This window comes from Diorhabda sublineata, chromosome 7 (assembly GCF_026230105.1).
Source record: "Diorhabda sublineata isolate icDioSubl1.1 chromosome 7, icDioSubl1.1, whole genome shotgun sequence".
In the NCBI taxonomy this organism is placed as follows: domain Eukaryota; kingdom Metazoa; phylum Arthropoda; class Insecta; order Coleoptera; family Chrysomelidae; genus Diorhabda; species Diorhabda sublineata.
The window spans coordinates 13,748,880-13,776,656 of NC_079480.1; the positions used below are offsets into that span (position 1 = coordinate 13,748,880).

Below are 27,777 nucleotides of genomic sequence, written 5' to 3' on the forward strand. Positions count from 1 at the left end.
ATAGACGACACGCACATTTTACTTCTGTTTAATCTACCCATCTCATTTGAATCGAAAAGTTGTAATGTAGAAAATTCACAGTTATATCTAATCTAATACTTGAATACAATAATCAATCCTGTATTTGTGAAAGGAAAGATGCTTGATGAAACCTAATTTTTTTCACAGACTACTTCTGTCCGGAGTCTCAACCCTAATTTGGTAGAATTTAATTTGATATTATCTTTTTATAAAAGGTTTTACTAGAAAATACTCCAAGAATAAGTACAGAAAATGTTCCAGGTTACACTAAAAGAGTTAAGCACGCTGTTTGTTGTCCAGCGGCCATATTAGTGTTGCGAAGGACAATGCTCTGGATTGTACTATCTTTATATAATTAATCTGCTTTGAACAGGATTTTAAACCAGTGAATATCGTTAAATAGTACAAGAGAGCTATATAAAAACAGTATCTATGTATTTGACACTAAATTTTACACTCTAATACGCTTTAATAATTATGAAACTTTTATATGTTCAAAGTACCTTTTTTTATCTAAATTTGAATGTTGGTAATTTTTATATTTAATATTTATATATTAATGTACCTATATGCACTTTCTATGAGAATAAAACAAATAATATGACAATGCTTTTTTCTTCAAGATAAAGTTCCCACACACACACACACACACACACACACACACACACACACACACACACACACACACACACACACATATATATATATATATATATATATATATATATATATATATATATACATTTTTTTTAGTACTTTATCACCGTTTTTTGTGTTGATAATAAAACAAATTTAGCTTTTTCGTGATTTATTTATAAAGAGCAATATTTACAATATTTTAAGCGTAATAATATTTACATTGTGTTTTAATATCACTGCATAATTTTCAAGTTAGCACCATTCTACAAGAATAAACTTTTAAAAAATAAAAATTTACATGTACAAAAATAAAATAATAACGTAAATATCGGATGTCCCAACTTATAGTATATAGGCTCATTCAATTAGATAATTAGAAAATACTTTACATGACATTAAAATACATTTTATGACATGACATTTTATTCGGAATGTTATAAATACGAGGCGTCAGATACTGGAAAAATTATAAAATCTGTTAAAGTTACTTCAAATACGATTTAAAAGAAGTGAAACAGATTCCAAAGTGGAAATGAGTGAGTTATGGACGAAGAACGTTTAAGATATCTTTTGATATTCAAACCAAATTAAAATATGCGAAAATTAAACAAATATGAACGTTTAAACAAGAAAAATGAAATGATCCACACCACAAATCGCTTTTTATTCAAAAGCTTTAAATCTTCTTATTTAACGACGTCCTCCTTACTCACCAGATTTACCACCATGGAATCTCTGCAATTACCAATAATAAAAAATTTGACAACATAAAACAATTAACACCATTAGTGACAATGAGAACCTCAAGATGGTCCAAAAGTAAGCCATTTCGAGATGAATCTTCCAGAAATGCATTTTTCCCATGGAATAAATGCAGAAAAAACTCATTACATCCGGGAGTTAAGTGGAGCAATATTTCAGTGGAAAGTTAAGCGGAGCTGTTATTTCTACCGGGCGTTAAGTGGAACGATATTCAGTGGAACGTTAAGCGGAGCTGTTATTTCAACCAGGCGTTAAGTAGAGCGATATCTCAGTAGAATGTTAAGTGGAGCTGTTATTTCAACAGAGCGTTAAGTGGAGCGATATTTCAGTATAACGTTAAGTGGAACTGTTATTTCAACCAGGCGTTAAATTGAATCGATTCATGAGCTGATCATTGAGAGTGAAAACTGTAGATAATGAATACCACAGATAATTAATTGACCTATTAATTTTTGAGAAACAGAATACCAGTGATTCAACGCCACCCAAAGCAATTTTTAATTATCTTGTCAAATGAGTGACATATTGCCTGTATAAGATAACTTGGGACAACCTGTGTACTAAAATATAGATTCCAATTTTTGTTTGATTATAATTTTTATATAAATATATTTTATAGAATAAATATATTGTATGTATATAAGTTTAATTAAATTATTTATTATATTGATTAAAAAAAAATCGATATAATAACGAGATAAACAAAATCAAACGTATAAAGATTCTGATATTCTTCAGATATATTTTATTGTAGTTTGTTATTGCCATTATCTATTACGTTCGATTCTTTTTAAGTTTTGTTTAGATTTAAATAAGTTTTTATTTTTACATTTGTACTTTTCCAAGAAATATATATTCTTATAAAATATTTGTAATAAGTACAACTACAAACAATAAGAAACCGAGAAGAAACAGTATCATTCAAACATTATTTCATTCTGAATACGCTGTTACTACACGAAAGACCAGTAATTGTGTAATTGTCAGTTTTAGTATAGTATTTGGTAGGAATACCAGCAACAAATCGAGAGTTAGTTATTGCTTTATACTCTATAAGAGTAAAGAACCATCGTTTTTATTATAGTTTGCAGTTTAAGTTCCAAAATATAAGTTTCCGGAATACAAAATAGAAAGTTAATTCTGCAAAATCTGTTCATATCTTCCAACTGCAGTTTTCCATACAATTTAAATGTGTGTACAGCTCACGAGACTTTCATAGGATTTTACACAGCTCGAAGGACCAGTCAGTGTATAAGTGTAGTGTTCAGTGTAAATAGCACTAACAGATCCAAAAATCCCAACTTATTGGAAACTTTTTTATAGTGATTTATTCAGTCAACTCAAAATGAATTGATATTATATAAGAGTAATGATTTATATACACAAAATTACAAAAAAGGAAAATCATATCAACTGCAGTTTTTCGTAGAGCTCACGAGACTTATGGGTTTCTATACGGCTCGAAGAACCAAACACTCAGTATTCAGTGTGAATAGCACAGATGCAGAAATTGTAATATATGGGAAACTATGTATGACTTATTTACTCGTTTCTGAGTAAAAATAGTAGTCTATAAAAGTAATTATCCATCATTTTCTTTCATTTTCATACTTTTTCGGAACTTAATTCCAAAAAAACAGACTAACTTTATACTAAAAATAAGGTCCATATATTATAACTCCAGTTTTTCATACAATCTAAATGTATATGAAGCTCTTGAGACTTCTATAGGTTCATATACGACTCGAAGGACCAAACAGTGTAGTGAATAGTGATCTGTGTGAATAGTTATAACAGATTCAGAAATTCTAATATACTGAATTCCTTTTTGTCAATGACGTATTCACTCGCTTCTGGGTAAAAATAATACTCTATAAGAGTAATAATCCAATATTTTCTTCGATATCTGTACTTTTTCGCATTCTAATTCCAAAAAAATTGACTTTCTTATGTTCATATACGGCTCGAAGGACCAGACAGTGTAGTTTTTTGTGTAGTGATCAGTATCAATAGCACTAACAGATCCAGAAATTCTAATACATTGGAAACGCTTTTATTCCATAGTTAAATAATATTCTTTTAGAGTAAAGATCTATCATTTGCTTCCATTGTGGAAATAGTTCAATTGTCGTAGGAGTTCTATAAAAAATTCTATAAAACTCGACAAAAAAGTGAAAATTTGATTTTATAATACAGTTTTTGGAGCCGTTATATTGGAAAACCATTTGAAAATTCAATATTTACGATTTCAAGTTTTACGAAGAAAGAACTTTTCTAACAAAAGGAAAACATTTGATAACAACAGAAGAATGTGTTTAAAGAATTCAAGATAACGAAGAATGATAAAAATAATGTACAACGATTATTTTTCAAATTAAGTACTTCAAAAAAATATTTTCATAAAATATCAACCGGAAAATTCGTTTGTATTCAACAATTGTACTGTGAATGAAAATTGGAATAAAACTAAACAAAACTTAATATCATGATCCACATTAAATGGGTCTTAAAAATATTTCTTCAGATAGAAGATAATCGTAAGAAAAAAAAAAGATTTTCATAGACTAGAAAATCGCTCGAGATAAAAAATAAAAGCTTTCGAAAAGTTGAAAAAACTAAATAAAATACTGTAGTACTTAAGTATAAGAATAAAAATCTTTAAAAGCGTAAACATTTTATCAACTAAAACCCTATTTGCCATAATTTTTTTTATTTCAACCAAAACTTGTAATTTGTATGAGGACTCATTAAGAGTATAAAGTATTGTTCAAATCTATGCAAATTACACTGCCCCACCAAAATTCACGCATAAATTCAACTATTATTGTAGTAAAACTAAAAAGAAACAAGTTAACATTATTTTCTCCTCTGGTATCATTTCTGATTAAAACAATGGTTATATTTCAAAAAGTCATGTGAATTGTAAACAACTATCAATTAAATCCCAATGAGGCTCAAATTAATTAATATCAGGGTTGCTAACTGGCCATTAATGAGCACATGGTCATTGTCAAATTGACAAAAACTCGACTCATTATAATCGACCAATGGTAGTACTCCCAGTCCAAATTATCTCTTGTAGTCACAAGTCCAATTGCAGACTGTTTTATTTTTTTTTAAATATCAGATGAAATTTTGGTTTTTTCGTTTCGATCCCTATCACTATCTTTTGACATATTGTTCAATTTATATAAATTTTTGCTCAAAATGTTTGAAGCAACTAATTTCACCAATTTCCCAACTTGTCAGAGTGAAAGCTGTGTTGGAAAAAGAATTAGGGGATGATATCTTCACAGTGGGGTCTATGAATGAGCTTACGCGCTATACCTTGTATAAATATTTATAAAAAACTATAAAAGGTCATTTTAATTGCAAATATTTCCCCCTCTGGTATGAATTAAATCTCCAATAATCAATTGTAGACTTCTTCCACTTCCTTCCGTTTTTTATCTTTTCAAGGGTCAGATGAGGGCTATGGCCCTTCTTAAATCCATTCCTTTCTCTATATTTTGACATCTTCTTCGAATCCCCCTAAAAGGTTTAAAAACACTTTGGAAGCAGGGTATTGCAACAATTGCAATCCCCAGTTATCGGAAAGAAAACTGTGTTGGAAAAAGCACCAGAAGATGATAACATCATAGCGGAGTCTATGATTGAGCTTACGTGCTATACCTTGTATAAGTATTTATGAAAACTATAAAAGTGTATTTTAATTGCCTATATCTCACCGTCAGACGTACTAGAACTTCTTCCACTTCCTTCTTATTTTTATCTTTTCAAGTGTCTGATGAGGGTTTTGGTTCTTCTTGTACTCTTTTCTTTCAAATTTGGTAATTTTCCTCGATTCATTTGAAGTTTTCCTCAAAACATTGTCAAGGAAACAAAAACCATTAGTCCACACCTGATTTCAAAAGTGGACGATGGTATCAATATTGTTCAAACGTTGAAGAAAACACCAGAAGCTGATAACATCATAGTAGTCTACGATTTCACGTTTGTACAACACCCTGTATCAATATTAAAAAAAGAAACAATGAAAGTCCCTATTTTAATAGCGGTTTTCTTGTTTTCTTTTTCTTCCATATTTTTAATACATTGAATTACAGATGAGGTTTTTGGCCACTTCTTCTGTTTTCAAAAAGTTTTTCCACAAAACAACGGAGACGAATTTTCTCAATTGGTCACAAACTATCAGGAAGAAGGAGGTTCAGCTTTCATTTCATTTAAATGCCTTAGTCCACAGCTGATTAAGAAACGGAAGATGGTATCAAAAAGTATCGAAATGGAAACTGCAAATTCTTCTTCTTTGCTTTTTCTTTTTGGTTGTCAGATGTTGTTTTCGTTATTTATTTTTTTTTTCACTTTCTTTGGTTATCTACTATCTTCTTCAATTTTCTTCGCAAATTTTCACACAAAAGTCCCTGTTTCAATGGCGACTTTCTTATTCTTTTGCATTTTTATACCATCAAGAGTCAAAGAGACTTTCAGTCCCTGTTGTTCTTCAAAAGTTTTTCCAAAAAACATTGGAAAATAATTTTGTGAGGTATCAAAAAGTATCAGAATGAAAACTGCAATATGGGAAGCACCGGGAGCTGATAACATCATAGTAGGGTTTATAATTTCACTTTTGCATAAAATCTTGCATCAATATTTGTGTTATTCTGTAAATTCTTCTTTATTCCTTATCTTTTCAAATGTCGGATGTTTGTTTTCGTTCCTCTTTGTACCCATTTCTTACACTATCTTCTTCTATTATTAAACGATTAGATAGGGACAATTCAACCAGTTTTGTTCTAATATTTTCTGTTAGAAAGATGACGATTCAATTTACGTTAATTTTAATTATAGGACATGAAACAAAAACGTTTTTTTCTTCTTTGTCACCAGTTCCTTCATTTGTCCCATCCATATCTTTCTTGATGTCTAATTATTCCCATTCATATAGTATGTTGAGCTGATTCTTATATTTTTTCTATTAATGCAACTCGTTTCTCTAGAAGTCAGTTTTTTTCCATTTTTATACAAGTTTTGTCAAAAAATACTAATTTTTTAATTATGCAATTAAAGCCGGAAAACTTGTTTTTTATAAACATTAGTTAAAATTTCACTTCTTCAGTATGTATGAAAAAATACATTTATAAACTTGAAAGGAATCAAGAAAAAGCAGTATTTTGAGAATTTACAATTTAAAACTAAACTGTAGATTATCATGAAGGAATTGATTCGAAGAACGGTTTAGGAAAATTTTCGACAAAAATAATAATCATTTGAAGAAATTCGAGCTTTAAATAATTTCACCTGCCTTGAAATTTCGTTTTGGTTCGCATAGATTTGAAAAATTTGTATAAAACTCACTTTTCGATTGTATATCATTTTTTTATGGCGTTATATAAAATATTATGTACAATAAAAATATATATAACCTCGATTCGGAAAACAACATTTCTACTTTTCCAATCAAAGTTTAAATAAAACATATCGCGCGTTGATTAATAAAGCAATTTCGCGCGGTATATTAAATATAACAAAATACTAATAATACTTTTGATCGTATACAAATCATCCGAGTTATTTAAAAGGAAAAAAACCACTCCTCGGTCTATATGCACTAGCAGACGTTGAACTCTATTTTCCAACTTAACGTTTCTTTATAAAATAATTAAAAGTAATATGACGTTCGTCGCCAGCGACATCTTGAACGTAGTTTTTAAAAATATCAAAAAAAATGTATATGGATTAAGTTTTTGAAAACGGAATACCCGGTTCGATTTTCATCGAATGCGTAGTCGGATCGTAGTAACCGGCTAGATAATAGATGTCGTTATTATCGTAGATGGTAGCGTAACTTTTCGGATCGTCTCCAATACGATCCGTATATTCTTTTAAAGGTACTACTTCGCATTTGTGAGAGATTGTCTGAACGTCGTTTTCGTCTATATGTGGCGATTCGAATAGAGCTCCCTGAAAAATAAATTGAATCAGTACAAATACATCAATAATCACAATTATATTGTTTGGTTATTCGAGCATTCTAAAGGTTCATACCCGGCGCAAAGGACCAGGTTTCGGTTTCCAAAAAGTCAAACCTAACTTAAAATTTGTAATGGTAACTTACTGGATACTGAAGATTTTGTGGACAACCGATAGTTTCTTCAGGGTGATAGAACCATTTAACTTTTACAATCATTGTACCGAAAAGTTCCCACATAGCTTCAATTTTACCAATATACGGTCTGTCTGGTCGACCGGTGGATAAAAATACAGCAGAATCACCAACCTTCAAATGAATAAAACATCAAATGAATTGTTATATATACGAGGTATCTGAGAAAAGTAATAAGACTAGTAGGTTATAATTTTCAAAAAATTTATTTTTTTAACAGCCACCATGTTTTTTTTCAATGTTTTATGCAAAGGTGGTAAATTATAATATAAGCTATCTTCCTCTTTAAAAAGCTTTTCGAATTTTTTGTTTTAGATTTACCAAATTCGAGATTATCTCAGGGCAGTGAGTGGCTATCATTTTCGCGGTGTCTCAACTTAATTTTGGCGCCCTTTATAAAATGATGTTGAGGGAAAAAATTATTTTGTAACATCTTATTACCAAAAATAACAAACAAAAAGTTTTATATGGAATTATAATAGCTTTGATATCATAGGTAATAGTGATATTGGTCTGTATTAAGACTACGTTTGGTGGTTTTCCTGGTTTGGGAATCATTACGGCTTCAGCTACTTTTTACAAGGTAGGTACATACTCACGTCGTTTATAATATGCTTCAACTTCATTATAGCTTTCTATGGTAAATGTTTTTTGTATTACCCCTGTTGTTAAGTCAAAGCACAGAGCGTTCTTCGGGTTGATATTTACTTTATACATTGTGGAGTAGTATAAGTTGAGTTTGTATTAATTATTCAAATCGTTCTTCTTCTTTTAGTAGTTGTAAATGTTCTGCAAATCTATTTGCTTTTTGTTGATTATTTCTAGCCCAGTTACAATCTTGGTTTTTGGGTAATTGGTCTCTTTAGTCTTTTGGTGGCCTTCCATATTTAATATACCGTAGACTTGTCGTTTGTTAATTCTGGATAATTTTAGATTTTCATTTTCAGTTGTTGGGTAGCATTATTCAATCTGGTTTTATTTTTTGGAGATCTAGTTTGATCCCATCTGCGTCTCATTTTGCGTTTTTCACTTATTAGTTATCTGGTGCAGTGACCAATAAGTTGAAACTAAATAGATGAATCTTACCGTTATCGTTTCCTTTCCACGTCGAATGGATTTATAAAAGAATTTTCTGAATCTTCCTTTCGTCCTTTGACGTTTGTACTCTTTTCCCGCCCATCCCCATAGTTGCCTTGCCGGTAAAAAGGCGCTCATTTTGCTTCTACTTTCGCAAGATTCCTGTCGATCCCTCAGTTTAGTTGCCTTCTGAAATTTATAACAATAACCATTAAATTCAATGGGACTATGTTATGAGCATGTTACCTTTTTTGTAGATACATCGGAATCATTAGGAACTGGTTGCTGTTCAATATCTATAGTAATATCATCATCTTTGTAATCTTCTATATTTTCATCACATTCTTCTACAACGATATTCGATTCGATAACATCATTTTCTAAACTGTTTACACCTACGTTTAATCGAGATTTATCATGGTGTTTTTTATGTTTCCTATGCTTCTTGTGATGTTTTCGATCCTTACATTTTTTATCGTAACATTTATGTTTCTTCCTCCTCTTCTTTTTGTCCGGTGATAAATTAGTATGCAACTTTTCTCGTTTTTTCTTTTTGAGAAGTTTCTTTTTCATGTGCTTTTCCACTATGAGCGTTTTCAATTTATCTGTAATGTCGTTATCGTCGAAAGGAATTTTCAACTCGGGTTTAGATTCGATTATAGTGTTCGTTTCTTCTTGTACACTATATTTGGATATGATATTCTTCGATACCTTCTTCTTCCTTTTGGTAAGACTGAGTAGAGGATTTAGATCATATTCTGAAACGAAATATTTAATAAATATTAAATTTTAGATAAAATATTTTTTATATACCGATCACTGGATAATCTGAAGGTAACAACCTTATATCTTTCAAATCTATTCGACCGCTGTCACCATCATCGAATTCTACTAAGACAAATTTACCATCCAGTTCTGGATCTGGTGAGGACGGTTCGGCGATACTCCCTGGATACAAACAACGATACTGTTGGCTCCAATATGCGCACACCCTCGTTCCAACTAAAAGTTCATTAGTGTTTTGTGGCGCTACTTCCACTATCTAAAAAATATGGAAAACAAAATTTGTTAAAGTATAAAAAAATTATATCTTTGTTCCGAATGGCGCGACGATTCAAGCTATCTCGAAGGTGATTTTCGTAGGTGGTAAAATAAGACTACAACCATACAATCCATGATATAGTTGTAGATACCTGATACCAACAATATTAATATTGATCTTGAGGATATGGAATGGTTGAAAATGGTACCAGTCATCTACAGGTCTCATTCCTTGGTAAGTTGTATCTCCAAAAGAATACATTTAATGATTTACAGAAGGCGGCAATCCTGAACACCTGCTGCGCAGTTAGCAAAATGTAATCATTTGTTGTTTTCTCTTGGGATAGATGAATATCGATGATATTCTTTTGAATGAGCGGTTGATGTACCACCTTGGATGAGAAAAAGCAGATTTTAGTGATAATAGAAGATAAATCTTCCATTTTATTACTCATTACCTACCTTGAACCTAAACATCGGGGTACCTTGGACCCAAAAAAAGTACATGCTTGGTTACGGTATATGAAATCTTATCACTTTAAGCAAATAACATAACGTAAAGGTGAAAGAAAGGAAATAATCACTCGGATGCAAATAGCAACTTAAATTTAAATTTGAAAAAAATATCTGGGCTACGGAAAAGCGTAAAAATTGACTTTGGTGCTTCCAGAAAATCGACACAAAAAATCGTAAATTTACTATAGTTTCTTTTAGGAAATTTACGAATTAGATACGACAGATAATTTCAAAATTAATTTAGAAAGTAGGCAATGTTAGAGATGTATAGAAGGATAAAGTTAAAACCCTTCTGACCCACTCGTATATTGTATTGGAAAATAGGAATTTCATTGTGTAATTTCCAACCAATTAACTTTCAATCTACCAGTGTAAATTCCAATAGAATGTCGTGATTCGCTCCACTGGCTTCAACTCCACTCTACCAGATTTGTCATTGGTTACACTTCAGATTTGTAATTTTGAAAAATGTAAACAAAAAACGAGGAAACAAATAATGAGATGAAATTTTGGGGGTCGCTATCCTTAACATATATTTAGACATCAAACAGCTGAAAGAGGTGGAATTATTTTTATTTCTGATAAATTTCCAAATTTTGAAAATTCCCATTTGTCTCGACCTACACCTCTCCATTCAAGTTTTGATACTGATGGATTTTAATGCTAATAAAATTACTGAAGGAGGGGTGGAAATGTAGATGAACAGTGAGTTCATTATAATTTTCTTTTAGAGTTTGAACTAGTAGATTGGAAGAAAATTGGCTGATTTTACATTGATATTTCCATGTTCCTCAAAATATTTTCAAGAATCCAGACACCATGCAAAATATATTCGGGGACAATAAAATCGACACACCCCGTACTATACATCAAAAGGGAAAAATAATAAACTTTTAAAACTATTTATCAAAAAAAAATACCTAAAGATACATAAGACGAAGTTTTACAGTGCTAAATTTTTTTCTTGTTACAATTGCTCAATTTGAAGGTGAAACATCAATGTATAACTCTAATTGTAGCTTCCACTGACCTAATTAACGTTTTTAAGACACCTAACTCAACCACTCTTCTTCAATAGCCACCTTCAGTTCCTAGGAATTTTGTAGAGGCCGACATCTGACTCCCGACTCTTTTTTTAAGTATGTACCTCCCATAGATTTTCGTTGAGATTTAAGTTAGAACTTCCTATAAACAGTCAATTCCACCTGACACAAGTAACATTAACCCTATAAAACATTTATATGATATTACATGTTGTTTTGGCAACTCCTGGTTGTATAAATCCGCTTTCAGAATACCCAGATACGAACTGAAGAACATTTTTCACTTCTCCACGAAATAATTCCCAAATCTTCTCCAAAAACCACCCAATCTACAATGTACAAATGTTTTTCCCCTTTTTCAGAATACTTTTCTTTCCGATAACATCCCATTCGAAGTGATAATAAAATTACCTCCAACCAAGATCTTCCGCAAGCTCTAAACGGATCTTTCTGGTGTACAAATGGTTTGGAGTTAGCGCAAAGAGCTGGATTGGACATCCCACCATATCACTCCGAAAAACACTCACTATTTTTAAAGCAGAGCTGCTAATAATAAACGAATGTACCCAGTAGTGTTTGAATAGAAAAAACATTTACATTCTTTCCGATAGCCATGCGGGCTTGAAAACCCCGGGGGTTATTAAAAGCACTTTCAAGCTAGCGTGTGGATCCAAAGGATCTATTGTGTCCCCCCTTTCTTGCTGCGAGACTGGCGATACTTTTAGAAAGTTCAGAATGTTGTATGACTGTAGCCGCCACAGATCCTCGACTTTTACTTTATACGCTTCCAGATGTTGTGCTCTGGAGTGTCTCACACTTTAGCGTGATATAAAGAATATCTAAAAGCACTAGCTAACAGAAACAAAATAACCTTAATGTAACTACGAGATCACCAGGATAGAGTGAAAAGGTGCCATCGAGTCCTTATTGTAAACCAGAGCTCTACTGTGACCTCATGAGATGTCACATCAACATCAAACTGAAAGGATCGCATGGAAACCTACTGGAGAAGCATTGCAAGTCTAAGAAAATCGGAAGGTCGAGTGGTTCCTGCCTTATGGAGATGTATGTTATTAATCTTGAACTTCTGTAGGTTGTAGTGTTTTACAAAGCCTTGGTAACTGATTACACAGGCACGCACTTGTCCAAAGAGAGGAGTTCCAATAAATTGATGTTCTGGGCGACTCACGCGAACTCGATGTTCATGTCTGCCTGTCGAGTAGGTCTTGTAAATACTGGCCTAGGTGAGATTATATTGGACAGCTCCAAAGAGCATCTGCCGTGGTAGTGTCGTTAAAACAGTCAGGTAAATGACTTTTCTTCTATTGCTTTACACTGTACAAGTTTCTGGTCAACTTTTGATCGCCTCAGTATTGAATCAAGCATCCTTAGGGTATTCTTCGGAGGCGAACCCCAAATATGCGAGCAATATTTCAAAGATGGACAAATCTGGACCTTGTGGAGAGCTTTTTGGTCTTAAAGAGGGCTTCGAGTTCATGTGAAGACTATGGCGGACATATTTCTTCCAACTTCACACCTAACCACATCAGTTAAGTTCAAGAAGCTTCTTGATGGAGATGTCTATAAACGACATTAAGGTGATGGTGGATCTTTTGAAAAGTTCCTGCCCCATCAAATTACTCCTTAAGACGATATATATGGCAGAGGACAACTGCAGATTCTGTAACCTGCACTCTGCGAATCTCCTGCCCAATTCAGCAAAAGGCTCAGGCTCCATTCTTCGAATGTCCAATCAACGTCAGCACAAGCGAATTCAGGTTGTCCTTAACGATACACGGGGGTTAATTTTGGACAATTAGCGTGATTATGACTATATAATCCACATGATAAAAACCTCCCCTCATTTATAATAACAGTATCGATATTATCAGGTCACTGTTGATATTTATTGCTGATACTGAAAGTCTATTGGAGCTCCTAGTCTCGAAGAGCTCTATTGCTGAGTCATTTATATGAAAGGTGATACAAACCACCCTGTTTCGGTGCTAAGAATGTATTGATATTATCTAGAACGATTTATTTAGTGAAATATAGGGTATATTTATGAAAATAATAATTTTTTTTTCATATATTGGGTTCCAAACTAAAACTCAAGGGGCGGGTCGATTTTTTTGTATACATGTTTGATAGTAATTAAAGAAAAATAATAAATGTAGCTAGCTAACTAACTAATCAACATTGATTAATTATCTACACAGGCACAATTAATTATTGAATACCACATAGCAGGAGTTTGATTGGTTAATATGCTCACTGCTTACTACAAGTACCATCCGCAGGCAGTTCTGGAGTGCGCCAATTGTAAACCGATAGATAGGTGATGAATACGCTTGATATTAGGGTTGATTTGCAAAAATTTCGTTTTATTTCTCCTCGTACAGTCGCAATATTAATAACAAGGGAAAAATATCGAAGTACACGACACCAAACTCGGTTACGAGATTTGATAAAATAAAAGGATGAGGTGGTGGAGTCTCCCCTTCCTCACGCCAACTCCCGAAGACTCCAAGTGGACTGAGTATGGCCCTCTGGATCTGGGTCTTCATAGAGCCGATAGAGCTCGGTGTTTGTACGGCTGCGCTCTGCTCGCACACTGATCCATATATTCGGTTAAAGACCTTTCACCCCAAGTAACCCAGGTGTACATGTCAACCGGGACGTAGAATTGTGCGATAGATCCGCTTTTTCGTTTTCCAATTCATTCGATGATTTGAATTAAAGGACCAAAATTATATTTATTTTGTATATACGAAGATGATACAGGATGTAGTTGTCTTGAGGTGACATTAGACACTTCGGTCTATGACAATTGGAAATCTCGTGTTAAAATTTGATAAAAATTGATCGTTAGTTCAACGAATATAATGAAAGGTATGTTTTTTGTATGTAGGATTCGATTTTATTATAATTAACGACCTAAAGCAACGAGGTGTAATAAAAAATTCTACAGTCCAAATGCGTGTACACGAAATTACATTTTTTCAAGTAGAATCCACTGGAACATAAAAAATTATAGCGAAATCGATAAGTAAAATTTTAATTTTGAAATATTTCTGATATAAAATTGATAACCTATTATTTTGCTAAAATTTTTAATGAGAAAACTTTAAAGTAGAAACGGTGAAGTCCTCCACCACGTAAACCAATCTACGAACAAATATCATCCTCTTCTATCGACAGAAATCAAACATAACATGAAATCTATTTTTTTATCGATTATCAACTTTGACAATTGACAGATCCGCCTAAACGTCCTCCAACCATAGAAGAGCGCCATCTTCCTCGAAGACGCCGTTCTCCGGTAAACCCCTTTTCGTCGTCATAGTCCATGTCTCGTATCCGCCGGTCATCAAATAGCGAGAATCTTGTCTTTACAAAAAGAAATAAGAGACGCACCGCTGTGAACTGAATCTTCTTCTTCTCTATCGGCCTTTTTTCTAACAACATACAGCCAAGAACCGTGTTTACTTGTTATACCAGCTTGTTAGAAGAGTGTACATCTGAAGACCTGTTTCATACCCTTCAAAAATAGGTGATTACAAAGGATAACTACTATATATTCTTTACGTTCTGTGGTATATCGAGGACATTCACAGAGGGTTGCATCAGGAGAGTATGAGAAAGAAAGATTTTTTTTCTTCTAGAAATAAAACGTGTACATTTAGGCATTACAATATTCAATTTTCAGAATCAGTGAATCATTTAAAAGTATAGATAAACAGCATTACACAATAGAACAAGTTATTGAATCGAATAATACTGAAAAAATAAAAAACGTAAATAGGGTATTATACATAATTCAAAATACAGTCAGTATAGTAAATTGTGAGTTGTGTAAGTTTGAAAAGTTAAATTATTCTTAAATAAAGTATGTGACAATTGTGGATTCTTGATTAACCATCAACTAGTTAATTTACAGATTTGGTAAACGTCCTTGTACAGAGAGAGACCAAACAGTTGAAAAAAGATGAAAACATCTATCAACAGATGCTTGAAAAGTGATTTTAACTGTTTTCAATCAATTTTGTAATTGAAGAATGTCCATAAGTGATGCTGCTATCCGGGAAAATCATTTTTTTTGACAAATATTTCTCTCTAAAATTGTATAATTTTAATTTAGTTAAGAGGATATAAAATCCAAGTCATTCTGCAAAAAATCAGCTCTCCAATAATAATGGCAAATGTTAATTTCACTTATTCACCCAGTATATCGATATTCAAAAGAGACAGATGGAACTGATTTGTCGGGTTGCGCTTCCAAATCTAATTATAAATATTATTCCCAGAGATCCCCAAACTAGATGCTCTACGGTATGTATCAAATCACACCATTCACATGGATTCTGTACAAAAAGTTGTCCAAGGATCATCAAGCATCTCAAAACTATAGAAACCCACCCAAATCCACTACTAGAGAAATTGTTAAGATGAATAAACGCAAAAAGACTCAAAAAAAATTGGCAAATAAACTTAGGTAACAAATTAACCCACAAAATGTGAGTAATATTTTGATTATTTATAAAAATTTGGCTAACATCAGTCATAACGATTATTTCGAATGAATTGACAGAAATTTTGATTTGATTCGTATGAATATTGTTGTTGACGTAATGGAATACCCCACCGTTTCTTTTCCTGGATTCATTTTCTTGATTACACAACAAGAAATAGTTTATTATAAAATAATTTTCTTGTGTGGTTGTGTAACTCAGTTAAACCTTAAAATGAACCCCAACGTTCGCCAGAATCATAATTTTATCCCCAAAGAGTATTTTTTTATAATAGAGGTTTGGAAAATACGAGGGCAATTCGGAAACTTGGGCGTGGAATTGGAAATACGGTCTTAAATTAAATACAAATGTGACTAAGGAAAAATAAGTCATATAATTAAATATAAGATAACAAAATTTATGCTACCACTGAAAATTCCCATAGAATTAAGCAAAAAAAATGTCAGCAGCAAATATCCATCGATAATTGTGCACCATACACGATCCAAAAGGATGATGAAATGTATGGCCGTCTGTAGTGAAAGATCATCTAATCGATTAAATCGATAAAAAAAATTGGTAATTTCACAATTTCAAATTTTTAGAATACATAATGAACATTTCTTGGACAGTTCTGTATAAAGAAATAAGTTACCGAAGATTTTAAGCACAACCTCAGAATTTCTTTCCTGGTACCACATGGATGATAGACAAAATAGTGATGTAACTATTATAGCAAATGGATATAGGGAATTAATAAAGGCGATCAACAAATTAGAAGAAGAAGCAATCAATTACGGACAGAAAATGCAGAAAAAAACAAAATATATGAAAATAGAGGCAAAACCAGAACAGTATCTACCTTTAACCATCCAAGAATAACTTTGGGACCAACAACCAGAGGAAGGATAAAGGAAAGGATAAAAAAAGCCATCAAGCCTTTGGAAGAAACAAAAACCTATTAAAAAAACAATGTACAAATGAGTCCAGTAATCACCTATGCGATGGAAACAACAGAAATCAACAAAAGGGAAGAAGAAGAAAGAGGGAAAGATAATAACTATAAAAGGTCCAAACCCACACAGGAGGGAGAAAGGAGAGCAAAGAAAAACGAAGAAATAGAGAAGGAAAATATAGTGAGATAAATAAAAGCACAAAGACTCAACTATAAGGCTGGGTATATAATGAGAAGAAAACTAATTGAAAGTATCAAAAGAATAACGCAATGGATCCCACCGTGGCCAAGGAGAAGAGACAGGTCGAGAAAGACTCGGAACCTAAAGGTATGGAAAATAATAACAAATGCAGCCAAGACAAACGATAAACTATAAAAAATAAAACAAAAATAGAAAACGAGTAGTAATCCACCTGAAAAAATGATTTTAAAGCGTTAGCTACAATCCAAAAGATTTAAATGCCTGATGATGATAATGAATGAAAATTTACTAGCCCATATCAAAACATAGATATAATATATGACATGGGGTTGAATTGTTACCATCCTACGGGATGCTCAAAGAATATTACTTATTGAATAAACTGAAAAGAATCTTCCAGAACAAACTTTGCGATCTACTAAACTACTTTTACCGCCTCGTACAAGAGAGGTTACTGTAGGAATCGCCCTCGTACTTTTAGAGCTGGATTGTTCCGAGTTTTAACTCGGATGTCTATTGTACTGTATTAAAGAAATTGTTTGTTGAACTGATGAACTAACGTAACCTACAAATTAAATCACACAAATTACATATTCCCGATATACAAAACTTACCGCGTCTCTCAATATTTCTTCTCGAGACATTATATGGGGTTTATTTCCCCTTTCCCCATCTAAAACAATTGAATAAACGTCCGGGGGTTCTATTGCGTTTAAATGTCCGGCATAAAATAGACCCCCCATAGCAGTTAGTACTCTTAATTTATCCACTTCTAACAAAGCGGCTGTCAAAATACATCTATTGTCGTCGATTCTTCTTCTATCCATAATGTCTTCACTATCACGATCAGTTATTGAAAAAGCCTGAAAAACACAATATTTTGTTCCATTATTCATTATTAACTCGTCCACGACATGGACCTACAAAAAGGGTAATGAGGAGAAGACCTCATCACGCCATAGTAGAACTTTGATATTATTAATATCCCTTAGTTACTTGAAGTTCCATTAACGTATCATATGACTTGCTTTTATTTTATATTGATGTGACTCTAAACGACCATAAACGTTTTGTATACAATAAGATTTAGTATTTAAGACAGTATGTACACGGATACTAGGTTCTTAATAGTGTCGACATTCGCCAAATACTCTAGTCGGATTATCGAAACTGAGTTTGATTAATTATTCATATAATGCACCTTAATAGTTTTACAGGCTTTTCTTTAAGTTTTATGAAGACAGGATGAGTTGTCTTATTTGGCGACCATAAAATACTTCTGCTTAATTTTTTCGAAATTGCTTCTTGATAAAAAAAATACTGTACAAGCTCAGCAATGGCTTCAAAGTGTTTTTAGGACTCTACTCCATCGAAAAGAACCATTTGTTAATGGTAGTCGTACAAGCACCGATGATGGTGAACGTTCTGGTCGTCCAATTGACGTGGTTACTCCAATAAACATCAAAAAAGATCAGAAAAAAAGAAACCTAAAATCAAGACCGATATAGATCAAAAAGACAATTTTTTACCTGTTTTCTAAAACAACCAATTTTCTATAAAAAGAAACCTACAATCAAGACCAAAATACATAGATGAAAAAGTCAATATTTTTACCTGTTTTCTAAAACAACCAATTTTCTATAAAAAGAAACCTAAAATCAAGACTGAAATAGTTCATTTATTTACCTGTTTTCTAAAACAACCAATTTTCTATAAGAAGAAACCCAAAACCAAAACCGAAATAGATCAAAAAGTCTATTTTTTTACCTGTTTTCTAAAACAATCAATTTTCTATAAAAAGGAACCTAAAATCAAGACCAAAATAGATCAGAAAATCCATTTTTTACTTGTTTTCTAAAATAACCAATTTTCTATAAAGAGAAACCCAAAACCGAAATAGATCAAAAAGTCAATTTTTTACCTGTTTTCTAAAACAATCAATTTTCTATAAAAAGAAATCTAAAATCAAGACTGAAATAGTCCATGTTTTTACCTGTTTTCTAAAACAACCAATTTTTTATAAAAAGAAACCTAAAATCAAGACCGAAATAGATCAAAAAGTAAATTTTTTTACCTGTTTTTTAAAACAACCAATTTTCTATAAAAAAAAACCTAAAATTAAGACCGAAATAGATTATAAAGTGAATTTTTATACCTGTTTTTCAAAACAACTAATTTCCTATAAAAAGAAATTTGAAATGAAAACGATTCATCAATAAGAATATATATAAAGATCTAAGAAGTAAAAAGTTGAAGAAATATATACCTTATCTTCGGCATCTTCTTCTTCTTCTTCTTCGACAGTATTGATAACAATATCTTCTTCATTTTCATCTGCTGAATCGCATTCTTCGGCAGGTTTTAATGTCGGTTCGGCTTTGAGCTTCGGTTTTATTTTGGATGTTCTCAATTCGCCCGGAGCTGAATTTCGATGTTTCGACTTTTTATATCTCACTTTGTTTCCGTCTTCTTCAAAACTACGAAACCTTCGTTCATCAAAATTTATAAACAAAAAAAATTTAATTATTTATATACCTGGGATCAATTCCATCGTTGTAAGTCTTATTCTGTAGTCTAAATTTTTCTTTGGCTGCCAGTAGGCATCCAATAAAATTACTCTTCGGTTTCTTGGCTACAATCGTTTCAGTAGTAACTTGTTCAGTAGAAAAGGGCATTAATTTTCTAGGTCTTCCCACTTTGCGCTTTTTAGAAGACGAATGTTTCTCAGAAGAACCATCAAAGTCAGTTTGGTTTATTTGGTGTTTGAAATCCAACTTTGGAGTTTCCATTAAATCGGAAGGTTTTATAAATTTTAGAAGGGGTTGATCGAAAATAGGTGACGATATCGTACTTCTATCAAAATCTACCGATTTTGATCGAAAATGTTTTTTCAGATGTTTAAATTTTTTCGTTTCCATTAAACTTGATTCATTTTCGTTATCTTGATCGTTTCTTATTAGATTCTTATCAAACAAATTTTTGACAACAAAAATATTTGTTTCTTCGGTTGTCGACGTTTGATATTTTTCACAGGAACATTCCCTTTCTTCCTGATAATTTTTCAATTTCTTGTGCTTCTTTTTCTCGTGATAATGTTTGCCGCTTTTCAATTTCTTCCGTTTCGGTTCGTCGGTGGAATGTCTTTTGGATTTTCTCTTATCTTTTTTCCTTTTCTTCAAATTCTCACATTCCACTACCGGTTTTTCGTTTTCTTCCATTATCCTTTGCTCGGCTAAAGCACATAATAAATTCAGACCGTCTAGGGGAACGGAATTTTTTGGAGGTTCTCTATCTGTTGGAATAATTTCGGATTTTTGTAATGACGATTCAAATTGATCTATACTATTCGATAACAATTCCAAACCACTGAGCACTAATTTAGCAGGTTCTTTTGGTGACTAAAAAATAATTGTTTTTCAGTTAAAAGTATTGACACTTTATTTTAAAATTTTACCTCAGGTTCTACAATCACTTCTTGTAGATGTGATCCACAATCATCAACCATAGGTTTTATGGTAATATCTGGTACTTCTGCTGGCGTTGGTGGTTTTTCTGGTACTTCGGGGGTAACTATCTCTTCTGTACATACCACGGCATCGGTCTGATTACTGGCATCTTGCACAGCAGAAACCTTAGTTTCCTTAGAATGAAACTCAGGTGGTGGTGTTAAGTATGTCACTGGAGAAGTTGCTTGAGATTTACAAATAGTTTGAGTAACAACTGGAAATAAAATTTTCCCAAACTAAATATCAAAGTACCATTTTAATTTTGAATATATATACCTGGTTCGGTCGCAGGGCTTTGTGATACAATAAAATTCGTGGGATGTTGATATATAACATGAGTGGTAATTAAAGGTGTCACGTCGGTGATGACGGTTGCCGTACTAGTTGCAGTAGAGCTTACCGGTTGCAATGTTTTAGCTTGGTCAGTTTCAATTTTAATTAATGTCGTGGTAGGTATTTTCCGTTTATTATCGGTGGTCAAAGCCACTAATCTTGTACTATGAGCTTGAGTTTGTTGGTGGAACGTCCCGGAAAAACAATGGGAAGGTGTCGATTGTACTAGCTGAAAAGACGGTGATGGAACAGGAGGTATGGATGGCAATAGCATTGGGGAATGCTGAGGATAACCAGACCAAACGACAGCTTGTTGCAAAGAATCTAAAAAAAATGGAACATTGAAATTTAGTTTGATTATTAAGAAATTTAGGTACGTACCTAAACTATTGGTAGATAGAAGAAGCAATCCACCTGTATTGGGATCCCGAACTACTTGCAAACCTACTGGGGGAACTGGTACCAATGGTTCAACAGGAACAGGAGCCACTGGAGCTGTAAAAAATTAATCAATTGATTATAATAATAAAAGAAATAGAAGGATATGTGTCTGCATTAGTGAATTATTAGTAGTCCAAGTGTTAAGATTTTAAAATAAATGTTGTTTGTAAAAGTAATTTTGGAAGATGTCAGATTGTTGAGTGAAACTGGTCTATCTATAAGAGAGATTTCTAATTAATATTTACTTATTATACTGCAAATTCAATTGGCGTATGAAAAGAAGACCGAGGCTATAGAGCCAAAAGCTCTGGATGTAAACTTTTATCATGATAAATGATAAAAAGAATGAAAACTCACGAGAATACTGCCAAACTGACGGTGGAATATATGAAGCAGCATCCACATGCTTCGTTTCTATTTCCGTCGTTTTATTATCTGTGCAATGTATCACCGTATTATCTGTCAGATTATTCGTCAATGTAGCCGAATTGACAGTCATAGTTGCACTAGAAGGATCTATAAAAGAAGAAAATCGTTCTAATGTAGCATATCAATCAATGGAATGCAATATAGAGAGCTTTAAATTTATTTCCTAGTTTCATTTGTATTATCAAAATAATACTCAGACTGGGCACTATTAGTCCGGGCTACCAAGGTGAAAATGAGGTATCACCTCCGATTTCCATGAACCCGCATCAATTTGCATGAAAATTAATGGAGTTGAACTTGACTTATACTTTTCTTCAAAATCTACCCTATACCGATATGTGCTTATTACTCTTAAGGGTGAAAACTACCTCTTATTGCACAAAATTAATAAAATCATAATTATGAGCATTTAATGTGTAGTAAAATACTTTCAAGGTTTAAATAAAAGTTGTTTGATGCTTTAATATTGTAAATATAATTTTTTAAGCTTGCTTGATGTATTTCATTCCTTATAAAGCACCCCGGTTAATATAAAATTGAAAAAATATTATTTAATTACTTTGTGGTAGCTTACTTATATTAAATTAACTCATTTTGTTTGTGTCAAATCAAATATATTGCATCTCAAGTGTTCGACCCTCATAAATCATCCCTTATTTCGGAAAGAACTCGAAAAAAAAATATTTACATAGGTATTATAGACTTCTTTCTACAACCACACTTAAAAAATCAAAGACCACACTTAAAAAATCAAATTTATGCAATTCGGCATAATAATACAGATGAACCTCGAGCCTGAACCAAAGAAGTATTCAGAAACTCACAAAGGCAACCCTTTATGATTTTAAAGGTGAATTGAAACTGTATGTGGTTTATGTATAAGACAAAATGGACGACATTTTGAACAAGTTTTTTAGATTTATATACTTTTTTTGGTTTTTCTAATTCATTTTCTAATTTGATTTTGAAAAAAAATGTTAAAATATACAGGATGTATCATTTAAAAAATACCAAGTTTGTACCTAACCCAAACAAGTTTAAGTCTAACCTTAAAAACAGTGCTGCAAAAAAATGTTTAAATACCCCACTGACTTTTAAGTAAAAATATCTATTATAAGCAGTTTTTATTTATTTTTTTTTTCCACAGACCTGAGAAATAATAACATCTCCAAAAGTGAATATTTTTGTTTCCGACGTGTATTTCAGGAGCAAAATTAGTTGGAGTATTTATGTTTTTGGCTTTAAAAGTTTTACAAAAAAGTGACAAAGGATCGCGAAAACCGCATGTCTATATCTTTAAAAATATCTGAGATACAGTACAGTCTCAACTAAAATGGGACACAGTGTATATAGTATTACTACTTGCCAATAGATAGTAATTGAAATGCAAAAAAGCCTATGTTTGTTTAGTTTGGGGGAAAGGAGGCAGAAATATTAAAATTGTTTTGGACCTTGGAACATACCGAAAAAATTATTCTGGCCCAAAGGCTTCAAAGTTTGGAGACCCCTGGTTCAGATCATGAATTGTAATATTAAAGAACAGTAAATTGGTAAAAAATAATTTATAATCATTAATTTTGTGACTGATTTAAACATGTTTTTTTTTTTCATAAAAACCATGTTTTGTTCCAAAATCATCCCCAAGTTAATAGTAGTATAAAAAAATTGATAATCGAATGTAGAAGATACTCGTTTTATGCATCATATAACACAACTCACCCGCTAATCCAATTATATTATTGCCAAGTATATCGGGAGTTTGTTGTGTAGGCGACATAACCTCCAATTTAATCATAGAAGCGCTATTTGTACTTATTTCAGATATATGTCCGGTTGGTTCTTTCTTCATGTTTATTTCGTTCCATTTGAGTGTATTTGTCCTTGTACAACAGTTCAGAGGATCCATAAGTTTCGAATGATCTATAGTCGATATCTACACGAAAAATTAATTTATTTTAGACACAATACGAATATAATTTTATTGCTAGCTTACCTGACAGCTGCAGAACTGTGATTTATAGTTACAGCATTTCTCACAATGTTTTTCGTGAATCTTTTTTGGGCTCTGTTGTAGAGCAAGAGACGCGTCCACCGGCTGGAGTAAATTGGAATTGATGCCTTTAGCTAGAAGTTCGAATTGTCCAATGGGAATCGGGGAATACGGGGAACCTGGGGGTGGAGTGGGTGCACCGAATGTGTAACTTGTTGTCGAAAAAAGCGAATCTGAAACTACATCAACATTTTTCTAAAGGTACAGGATATTACAACAATTTAAAATGTATTTGTCTCCAAAAACTACTCTTCTAACAAAGATATTTGTGTGAGAAAGCCTCCCTCACCTTTGTAAGATGTTTGGAAAATATTATCGGTGGGTTGAGGATATTGTCCAGTAGCAAAACGTCCTGTTGTGCTGCTGGTACTCGAATGGGAGTACAGCGTACTACCAAAACTTGGGCCGCCAGAAAATAATGAATAAACTCCATATTTATTGAGACCTCAAACAAAAAAAAATCGTAGAAATCATCATATATTGTAATGAAATAAAACATACTAAAAAATTATGTATGTACATGGAATTAATTATAAAAATGAAGAAATCCATATCAATTATCACAATCACATAACCTATAAATTAATGTTGAATCTTACATTGTCAATTTTGTAACTTTATAATTATATAAAATAAAAGAAAGTACTCTCAGTGTATTACAAAAAGCAGACATCAGTTATAAAAAAAGTGACATGGAAAAAAACTATAAAAGGCGGGGAAAAAAAGATTATTGTTGGGTGGTTACCAAAGCTAAATAAGAAGTTATAAATATAATATAGGTAATTAAATTCGCAGATTAAATTAAAAAATAGCTCTTAAAACGAGCAAAAACGACACTAAATCTATGCTTCATCAGTCAAAGCAACAATAAACAAGGTTAATATTGAACCAAAAAGTAAACTGTGTCATGATGATCACGTGACGTTATTTGGTATTACAGGAAATCTATAGTAGATTGTTTTATGGAGTTGTTTAGGCTTTGCAACCACTCTGCACCTATAGTGGTTTTTTGTGTTCTACTTCCCAAAGTATTGATACTACTCCCTCAAGGTACCTGAGCTTTTTAACTAAATGGGCAGGACATTCACAAAGTAGTCTCTCTGCTGTTTCCATGACTTGCTCGCAAAATCTGCAGTTATCGTCCTCTGGAGTATTTCTCCAGAAAGACTTCATCTGATTCTTAAGTCATTCGGTCATTTTATTATTGATATAGCATCTTTTGGGACTACAGTAGGGATCCGTCTTAGGTATAGAGTCGTTGCCCCTCTACTTCCTCATTGCCTGATATACCCCAGTAGTCTGGTTGCCACATTAGGAATACTTTTTGTTAGCTAGTGCTTTTAGAGTTTGTTTCCACTCCTAAGATAATTTGGACGTGCACTCAATGACTTCCAGGACTTTCAAGGCTGCTTGGCTATCTGAGAGGATGTGGATTTCCTTTTTAGAGAAGTTTCTATCCAAACACTCCTCAGCACATTTGTTTATTGCTAGCAGCTCCACCTGAAAAATAGCGAGTGATGTTCCTAGAGGTATGGAAAGCTTGCATTTTGGAACAAAAATGACCAAACCAGTTCCTTGCAGTAGATTTGAACCGTCTGTGTACCAGAGAAAATACATTTTGAGCTTGAGAAAGATTTTTATTGACCCATGATTGGTGGTCGTTAATTACCTCTTTGAATGGGATATCTTTATCCAACATTCTATGCATTTGGTCACTGCTTTCTAGATATATCAGCATTGGAATTCTTAGGTGACCTATCAGATTTCATGGCTTTAATTTTACTGCCTGGATTAGCCTGTGGGTGTCTTTCTTCACTATAAGGTGAAAAAGAGGCAGGCTTAGTAGTGTCTCTAAGGCTGTGGTGGGGCAGGTTGACATTGCACCTGTAATCTAGACAGATTGAATCTTGTTCAGTTTTTTTTCAACTGTTGTTTATTCAGTTTCCAACGACCAAACAAGAGCTGCATATGAGATCAAGGGTTTGGTGACTGTTTGGTATATCCAGAATACCATCTTAGGCTTCAGTCCCCATATCTTGACAACAAGCTATATAGCAGTAGCTTTCAAAATTACCTTATCTAGGTGATTGTTCTAAGTTTAGAATGACTTGTAAATATTTTGCTTCATTGGAAAGTATTGATTTAGTTTCATTAAGGATAGGTGCGCTTATATTTGCCTTTTTCCTTGTAAATAGGAGTAGTGTGTGTAGTGAATGGATACATTTTATGTAACTTTATTAATACACAGTGTATTAAAATCTTATCTGTAACCAAAATAACAGATATTTAACAGGAAATAAAACGATGTTATCAAGGTTATATGGACAAGACTTGGTGACTCTAACCTGTAACTTATCATCTATGAAATAACCACAAAAGATAAGAAAATGTAGTTTGGAAATAACATTTTGGAATTTTCAATGTATTATCTATAAATAGTAATGGCTTTATATACTATAAAATCAATATAAATGAATATTAATATGAATATTTTAATATTAATATTTAATTTAATACTGTAATATTTAATATTACAGTAACAGGTAATGCTAAATATTTTAAAAAAAAGTGAGTACAACTTAGTTTTAAAGTTATTAAAAAAAGAAAGGGATTCATCGACAGTCTAGTTGTGTCAAAAATAAGTTTTAAGTAAAAAAAGTGGCTGATTATTTGTTATATATGGTTGTAAGGTTGATAAAAGTTTTTAGATAGAAAATGAATTGTGTTGTGTTTCATATTTGAAAATTGGTTTTGATATATTAAAATTTATCTTTCTTTTAAAAACCATTAAGCGGTTTTTTTACTTTCTAAACAGTGGAACCAAAAAAATATTTGAAGAGATACATCTGAAGCTTGGGCATGTCTCGTTTATGCATAATAAAATTCTTATTACGATAATTAGCACTTTAAAAAAACTATTTGAATAATACATTATAGATGACTTACCATCATTTGGAAATGTAGAAATTGTGGGAGTCTGCACAGCGCTTAGTGGCCATAACCCCCTTTGATTTGGCAAACCTGTACCACTTGGACTACCCAACATTTTTAAAATGTATAGCTAATTGAAAACCTATAGTGAAATATACAAAATAAAATAAGTAAAAAGTATTAGATAGGATTTTACACAAGGATACATAATTACCGAATAAAATTCGTATTTTTATAATATTATAATAATTATAAGGTTAATTTGTAAAATTCAAAATTATGCAAAGCCATGTCACTATTTTTTTTTAACATGGACAGTTTGTAATTAAGTGAAACCTGTAACGATATTCTATGCCATTATCATAAAAAATTAATAAAAAAAAACTTATTTTCAAAACAATTTTCCATTATTTTTTATACTCTCTAGTACAGCCCAAGCTCTAATTTTCAAAATCTAGTTTCTTAATATTTTTTTCAAATTATTGCAAAATTATATTCTTTCAAAACCAATGTTTATATAGTTATATGTCCAGTAAACAGTTACACTCGAATTGTTTTATTAATTTTTAATTTTTTATTATCAATATTTTAATAGACCTCCCACATTGCTTTATACAAAATATGTATTATATATTCAATATATTTAACTTTTATTTTATTAACAAACAGAATACAGTAATATCAATATTTCAACTCTATAGCATTTACTTACATTGAGTAGGTGGTAGATACCTACTTCTGGGTTAAGTGTCTTCCAGTTCCAAATATAGAATTGGTCCATCCGGCCCTTACACATACTAGTAATAGCATCACAATAGATTGTATGAAACACTATGAAGTACACTAGTTGTAGTAAAGAATCCTTTAACTAGTTTTTAAACAAAAAAAAATAACAAATAGCCACTGACGCAACACTGAGTGTTCTCCAGAGCCATTTCCACACAAATAGTTTAATGTCTTCACCATTAACGATATTTAGGAAAACCCAATGGGTTTTTGTATTTTTTTAATATAAGGACGCTCATTTTATCGTCTATATTTTTAACGAGAAAATGTCATATTGCTATTAGGTGTTTACCGACAATATATACCACCTCAGATATAAAGTTGGCAACACAACTATCTGAAAGATGACAATCGCTTTGCGATTCTGCTAC

General features: G+C 32.2%; 1 protein-coding gene across 8 annotated transcripts; it reads right to left on the reverse strand.

Moving 5' to 3' along the window:
- Positions 1-822: 822 nt before the first annotated feature.
- LOC130446477 (protein winged eye) lies at positions 823-27,777 on the reverse strand. Of its 8 annotated transcripts, none has more exons than XM_056782754.1 (17): positions 27,357-27,777; positions 26,636-26,762; positions 23,979-24,134; positions 23,633-23,868; positions 23,359-23,572; positions 21,568-21,726; positions 21,151-21,264; positions 20,713-21,093; positions 20,385-20,650; positions 19,466-20,328; positions 19,197-19,416; positions 17,545-17,793; positions 9,476-9,704; positions 8,909-9,420; positions 8,672-8,851; positions 7,538-7,699; positions 823-7,383 (listed from the first exon to the last, which is right to left on the reverse strand). In XM_056782754.1, the coding sequence occupies exons 2-17, from the start codon at positions 26,733-26,735 to the stop codon at positions 7,159-7,161; spliced, it is 4,266 nt and encodes a 1,421-aa protein (XP_056638732.1). In that variant the 5' UTR covers positions 26,736-26,762; positions 27,357-27,777; the 3' UTR covers positions 823-7,158. The 8 variants fall into 8 exon arrangements, with proteins under 8 accessions (XP_056638732.1, XP_056638734.1, XP_056638735.1 ...); XM_056782756.1 differs by having other exon boundaries at positions 27,333-27,772; XM_056782757.1 differs by having other exon boundaries at positions 19,197-19,407; positions 27,357-27,720.